At 40.4% G+C, this 7430-nt stretch overlaps 1 protein-coding gene across 1 annotated transcript; it reads right to left on the bottom strand.

Annotated features, from left to right (window-relative positions):
- Positions 1–212: 212 nt before the first annotated feature.
- On the bottom strand, positions 213–1215 carry LOC145130322 (uncharacterized). The gene is made up of 3 exons (XM_079065140.1): positions 761–1215; positions 395–714; positions 213–310 (listed from the first exon to the last, which is right to left on the bottom strand). Exons 1-3 carry the CDS (start codon positions 1213–1215, stop codon positions 213–215), a joined length of 873 nt encoding a protein of 290 aa, XP_078921266.1.
- Positions 1216–7430: the final 6215 nt, after the last annotated feature.

Here is a 7430-nt window from a genome sequence, read left to right as displayed (position 1 = left end):
CGGTAGTCAATACACATTCTAAAGGATCCATATTTCTTCTTTACAAACAGAACTGGTGCTCCCCAAGGCGAGAAGCTCGATCTGACAAACCCTTTATCTAATAACTCGTGTAATTGACTAGACAACTCTTTCATCTATGTCGAGGCTAATTTGTATGGATACTTTGCTATGGGGGCTGCTCCTGGGATTATATCGATTCTGAACTCAACTTGTCAAACCGGCGGTAACCCCGGGAGGTCTTCTGGAAATACATCATTAAAGTCACGGACTTCTGGTATGTCCTTGATTTCCTTCACCTCTTTCTTCTTGTCTACAATGTGGGCTAGAAATGCATAATACTTCTAGTGTAAATACTTTTACGCTTTCATACACGAGACGATTCGAAGGCCCTTACTTGGTTTGTCACTATACACAACGAGGGTTTTGTTGTTCGGCAGGTTGCGTCGGACGGCTTTCTTATGACACATGATGTCAGCACGATGAAGGTATAACCAATCCATACCAACTATTACATCGAAACTCCCAATAGTCATAGGCATGAGGTTGATTTGGAAGATGTGGTCGTTTACTGTTAGGGTGAAGTTTAGGTAAACTTCTTTGGTATTTTCGGTTCTACCACTAGCCATTTCTACTTTATAGATTTGTTTAAGTGGTTGGGGGTTCTGTTTTAGTGTTTGTTTGAATTTATGACTAACAAAGCTTCTTTCGGCGCCACTATAAAAAATTATGCAGGCATAAGAGTTATTGACAAGGAACGTACCAATTACGACGGTAGGCTCCTACATTGCTTCCCCTTTTCGCAATTGCCAAGACTCTACCTTTACCGCCTCCACCCGAACTCTTAGCCTTTGGACAATCCCTCTTGTAGTGTCCATTTTCCCTACATCCATAACAGGCACGGGTCATCCCTGAGTTGGATGCTTTATTGTTTCCATGGGTCGGGGTCTTACAGAATTTGGTTGTGTGCCCTAATTGTTTGCAGTTGAAGTGGTACATCTCCCTACATGCGCCAACGTGACGATAAGGGCACTTGTCACATTTTGGAAGATTTATGGCGTATTGCTTTGCTTGGTTGGTGGCTGCAGGGTTGGTAGTGGCGAGGACTACCACTGTTCCCTGCTTCTTTTGGGGGACTTGTTGGGGTCTTTCTTTCTTCTTACTCCAGAATTTCCTCTTGTTGTTCCTCTCCTTTGGAGGGTCGGCTTTCGAAACCATGGTCCCCTGGTGCATTTCCTGTTCGGTAAGTTGATGAGCAATGTGCTTTGCACTGTCGAAGGTGGTTGGTCGATAAGAAATAACAATCCCTTGAATCTGTGAGACTAGGACCCATATGTAACTCTCTATCTTCTTGTACTCAGAAGTAACCATTCATGGGCACAAGACCGCCAGGTCATTGAAGCGATTAGTGTAAGCTGCTATCTCAAAACCTTTCATGGTGAGATTCCAGATTTCTTGTTCTAGTCCTTGAATCTTGCTTCTCGGGCAGTATTCTTCCATCACCATGACCTTTAACTCCTCCCATCTCATGGCATTTACATTAGTGAGGCCCATAGTCTTTACATGGCCCTTCCACCATGACAGGGTGGAATCCATGATGGTGCTTGCAGCAAACTTCACATGGCACTCGTTTGTACAGGAGCTTATCTCGAATATAGATTCAGTCTTTTCAATCTAGCGTGTTAGTTCGATTACTCCTCCATTGCCATAGAAATTCTTGGGTTTGCAGTTGGAAAAGTCTTTGTATGAGCCAATTTGGGAATTTCTCATGCTGTCGTTATTGGAACTGTTGTTGATGTGTCCTGACCCCTCGTATCTATCGGCGTGGTAGTTAGCTACTGCGGTTGCTACCCTTTGTGCAATCATTTCTTCGATTGAGGTTGTGTCCACGGATGTCGGTGTTTGGGTTAGTGTTGGTCCCGTATGGATTCTTGAGCTTCGTCTGAGTGGCATGACCTTAATAGGCTAACCTACCTATCAGATGCCAAAATAGCATACAAGATGTCCAGTCATCTCGCTCATCTCACAAGTAGCTTTTTATACCCTTTGCTCTGTGGCCGCTGCTCTAATCTCAGCTGCTAGGCCTTGTCGCTCCAAGGCGGCCACCCTCTCCTCTAAGGAGTGTATGTGGGTCGTAGTGTCCACATGCTCACCTATGAGTGTAGTTGTGTCGCCCCATCGTGGAGGCACATCCTGAAAAGAGGGAGGTGGAAGGGGATCATATATTCCCCTGATGCGATAAGGCTTGCCAAAGATCCCCACGATGTTTATCTCCTCGTCTGACTCCTCCTCAGAATCCTCTTCGGGATCCTCCTCACGGTCTTCCTCATGAATCTCCTCTGGTTCTTCCTCGATACACCCATTAGCTGCCATAGCGGTGTAATAAGGTTCTCCATGGTGGAATCCAGTCATGTACAAGAACGAAATGGTGTATAAGTGTGTGCACTATGTGATTCCTAATATAGTGAATAATACTACTAATATGTTAGTGCGGACTCTTGGCGGGATTATTAAGTGCTGTTATGTAGATTTACTCGAATTTTTATACTACTTTCCACTATTCCCATACTTAGTTATGTGTCGGTCAAACCTTAGTCAGGCGTAGTTGATCAGGCTACGTCTGCCCATGATTCGACAATGGGTTATAATAAGTCTATTCATAGTGTCCAACCTAAACTTCGATGTTCTTGGTTTGTTTTATTGCGACACTGCCTTTTGTTGTATATGTATACTTTTGTATAATATTGTTATCATATCCTAAAGTATAATTGTAAGTTGGAATTTTTAGTCAGAGGTAATATGTAACGTCCGTGTTTCTAGGCTAGACATTAAAGATGATGTAATAGTCTAGGCCAACCTTTGTAACTTGTTTTGAAATAATAAGATGTATTATTTGAGTATTATGTGTTTTATAATTAATTATTATGATTTAATAAGTTAAGGATAAAAATAAGCATCGAAAATAAATGTTAGATAATCCCGATATCTATGAAGAAAGTTATAGTGGTTGAAACAAGGATTCCGGAGATATAAAGAATACCGAAATCCGAGTTATAACGAAGAAGTTATGACCTGTCGAAGTTTCGCGACAGAACCGGCACGACGCTATGTGACGTAAAACGTGAATTTACGATAAAGTACCTTTTAGCCTTAGCAATCTAAATTAAAGTCATAGTATACGTTAAACCGAGAGCGTGCATAAAAAGAATGTCCAAATCTGACTTCTTATGAAGAAGTTATGAATTTTCTAAGATTTGGTATAACACTATGCAGCCCGGAATTCGAAATATAGATCGAGCGATTTTTAGCCGACACAACCTAAACGATAATCGAAGATCTTGTTGATAGTAGTTTAACAGTAAAAAGACAGACAAAAAAGGACGTCAGATGAAGAAGTTATTAATTTTTAACGTACATTTCCTGTACCGGCCTATTAAAAATATAACTTTAAAAATAAAGTCAAAATTAGCCGACGGAGTCTAAACGAAAGTTGTAGAGTATAATCTCACCTACGCGTGGATGTAAAGAATGTTAAAAGTGGAGTTCGTATGCGAAAGTTAAGAATTTTTAAAGTTATTGGCACAAACTTCGAGGCTGGTCCGAAGGAGTACGCCCAGCGTACATAAAGATTACGCCCAGCGTACTTCACACGTATTCGATCCGGAGACAGCCATGTTGCCCTACTCCTTCGCATGATGGACACGTGTCATAGACTTGACACATCCGAGCTGATCCCCTCGTACGCCCATCGTACGAAGTTACGCCCAGCGAAGGGCCTTGCGAGGCAATACGCCCCGTGTACATGAAGATTACGCCCAGCATAATCAGGAGCTTCGGTCTCCTATAAATAGGATGCGAGGTTGCCCGGGTTATGTTTACAATTTTCACACTTTTACACCTTCTACTTCCCTTTTAGCCTATCCTAAACCCCCCAAAGCCTAGGGTACCATCCTAGCACCCGAAGAAAGCCCGGAGCACCGAAATCTCCGAGAAAAAGAGTTTTTCGAGTCAAAACTCTGCCCGCGCAGAGCCCGGTTTTTGAGAAAACATCTCGGTTTCATCGAAAAAGATTGGTTTAAGGGACGAAGTGCTGTCCAATCACCGTCTTATAAAGTGAGTGTATAGTCATTTTCATCTTACACATAGATATGAAGTATTTTATATAAAATACGTGCTATGTGTATATATGTTGTTGGTTTATTTGAGATGGATGTTGAATGAATGTTTTATACATATGTAGAATGATTTAAACTGTATATGTACTTTTATCTACAAATATGTTGGGTATAACATGGGTAGATGAAATAGCTGTTGTGTGATGAAATAAAATGATGAGAGGTCTCGATGTTGATGATGTTCCAGTTATCTAGCAGAATATAGATGTCGACCATGGACTTTCCTAGATAGTCCAGTGGAACATTAACAGGCTCGTAACCTGTAGATGTTTTTGAACTGAGTGTTCACTAGGTGTTTCTGAACTAGGTGTTCATTAAGTATTTTGAACGGAGTGTTCACTAGGTATTTTGATTTAAGTATTCACCAATTGTAATCTAAATATCCTGGCAGCTGCGCCTAAAGGATAATATTGACAGTTGTGCCTAATAGATACAATATAATCCTGGCAGCTGCGTCTAAAGGATAATATTGGCAGTTGAGTCTAATAGAGAACGTCATAATCCTAGCAGTTGTGCCTAAAGGATAATATTGGCGCCTGAGTCTAATAGAGAACGTCATAATCCTGGCAGCTGTGCCTAATAAATAATATTGGCAGTTGTGCCTAATAGATGATAATATTGGCAGCTGCGCCTAAAAGATAACACTGGCAGATGTGCTTAATAGATAATATTGGTAGTTGTGCCTAATAGATGATAGTGGTAGCTGCACCTGGTTGAGAATAACACAATCGTGGCAGGTGCGCCTAAAGGATAATATTGGCAGTTGTGTTATTGGCAACAATGGACTTTGTGCCTATTCCTTAGGATAATCCTTTGGAATGAATGAGTGAATGATAGAGGATTCTTAGGGTGGAACCTTAAGAAACTGCAGAAGTATCCCTTAAGCAGTGTTGCTACCCCGATGATGATCCTTAGGCTAGGTCCCTTATGATATGCGTTTAGGGACGTAAAGTGAGGATAACGGGAACGGGTAATCAGGGTTATTATTGGTTGATGAAATTAATAAATTTATCATTGGTTGATGAAAATTAATAAATTTATTTATTATGGGTGGAAAACCCTATATGCTCACCAGGCTCCCAAGCCTGACCCACTCACCTTTTTATATTACAGGTAGTGGAACAAGAGCATAGTTGGACGATGACGAGGGATTTTGGATTATAGGCCAGTAGATATAAATAACTGTTGTAAGGCCTATATGGTATTATTTATGCTTTTGGTCTGTATCGGAACATGACATCTCGAGGTTTTATAATATAATGAAAATTCATTTCTTTAAGAAATGTTTTGATAAATTTTTATCATATTTTATTTTGGGGACAAATTCCACAACACCTTTTGAAAAATTACTCTGATTTTATTTTAAAAAACATAAATGAAATCGGTCTTTTCTGGCCGAGAAAATTGGGGATGTCACAGTTGGTATCAAAGCATTAGTTTAAGCGAACTAGGAATTTGTAGGATTTCTAGACTTAAACTTAGAATGCTAAGTGATGATCGTGAGATGAGTGTCTACCATATTTTAGACACGAGTACTAGTATATTTTAGGAAAGATGCCTAAAATGCTTTTATGTGCTAAATGCTATATGTTTTTACGATATTAGAACTAGCATGTAACGTTTCGGAGAATTTAAGTGTCTATCATGAATAAAGATCTAAATTCGCCTAATTTGGAGTATAGATCAAAATGGAAAGAACCCGAAGTGGAGCTAGAAATACGAATAGGAATCAGCAACCTCAACCCCAAGTGATTGAGTAGGCGCCTGTGGTAGAAGCTGCACCGGAGCCAGTCACAATGGATGGTGTTCAAGCCATGATTCGGGATATGATGGTTGAACAGAGGGAAGAAATAAGACAATTGTTGAACAACAGGAATGAACCTTCAATGCCTGTTGAACAACCTGAATTAAATGACAGTCAGTTAGAAGAAGGAAATTACAGTAGATCTGTTGGTCAAGCTGAACCGCTTGTGGTTATGAGGAATAACCAAGAGGACAGAGTCGAGAGAAATGGATGCAAGTACAAGGACTTTATGACTTGCAAGCCGTCAACTTTCACTGGAAAGAAAGATCCCCTTGGAGTAATGGATTGGATCTCGGAAATGGAATTGGCCTTCATGACATGTGGTTGTCAAGGCAAGTTACAAACCATATTTGCAATGCGTCAGTTCAGAGGTGACGTTGCTCGCTAGTGGAACACTCTGGGGAAGACCCTAAGACCTAATGAGCCACTGCAACTGACTTGGGCAGAGTTCTTGGTGCATTTCAAGCGCAAGTACTGCTCGGCCCAAAATCTGCTTGAGCTAGAGAACCAATTTCTGACATTGAAGAAGGGAAGTGTGTCCATCGATGAATACACCAATAACTTCACAGATAAAATGGAGTTTGCTTTGCATATTGTTCCAGACGAGCTAACAAAAATCGACAGGTACGCAAAGGGACTTCCATGGGAGTACGCGGTGCCAGTGCAGCAGGCACTTACTCTGGAGGCAGCTATCTGGGCTGACAAGTCTGTTGAAGAGATGATCAAGGGAAGAGCCACCAGCAAGGTTGAAGTTGGAGAGAAAAGGAAGTTTGATGGATCATCAAAACCCAACAAGAAGAGTAAGTCTGGTTCAAAGTTCGAAGGAGGAGGTGAAGCAAGATGGTGCGATAAGTGCAATTTATTTATTGTGGGTTGAAAACCCTATATGGTCACCAGGCTACCAAGCCAGACCCACTCAGCTTTTTATATTACAGGTAGTGGAACAAGAGCATAATTGGACGATGACGATGGATTTTGGATTATAGGCCAGTAGATATAAATAACTGTTGTAAGGCCTATATGGTATTAGTTATGCTTTTGGTCTGTATCGGAACATGACATCTCGAGGTTTTATAATATAATGAAAATTCATATCTTTAAGAAATGTTTTGATAAATTTTTATCATATTTTGTTTTGGGGACAAATTCCACAACACCTTTTGAAAGATTACTCTGATTTTATTTTAAAAAGCATAAATGAAATCGGTCTTTTCTGGCCGAGAAAATTGGGGATGTCACAGTTGGTATCAGAGCATTAGTTTAAGCGAAATAGGAATTTGTAGGATTTCTAGACTTAAACTTAGAATGCTAAGTGATGATCGTGAGATGAGTGTCTACCATATTTTAGACACAAGCACTAGTATATTTTAGGAAAGATGCCTAAAATGCTTTTATGTGCTAAATGCTATATGTTTTCCATATATGATATTATTTGTTCGGATGTATGGTATGTT

Source organism: Lactuca virosa, chromosome 8 (genome assembly GCF_052849685.1).
Source record: "Lactuca virosa cultivar CGN04683 chromosome 8, Lactuca_virosa_CGN04683_v6, whole genome shotgun sequence".
NCBI classification, from domain to species: Eukaryota; Viridiplantae; Streptophyta; class Magnoliopsida; order Asterales; family Asteraceae; genus Lactuca; species Lactuca virosa.
The sequence above is the reverse complement of the archived record's forward strand: the minus strand, read 5'-3'. Positions and strand labels throughout refer to the sequence as shown.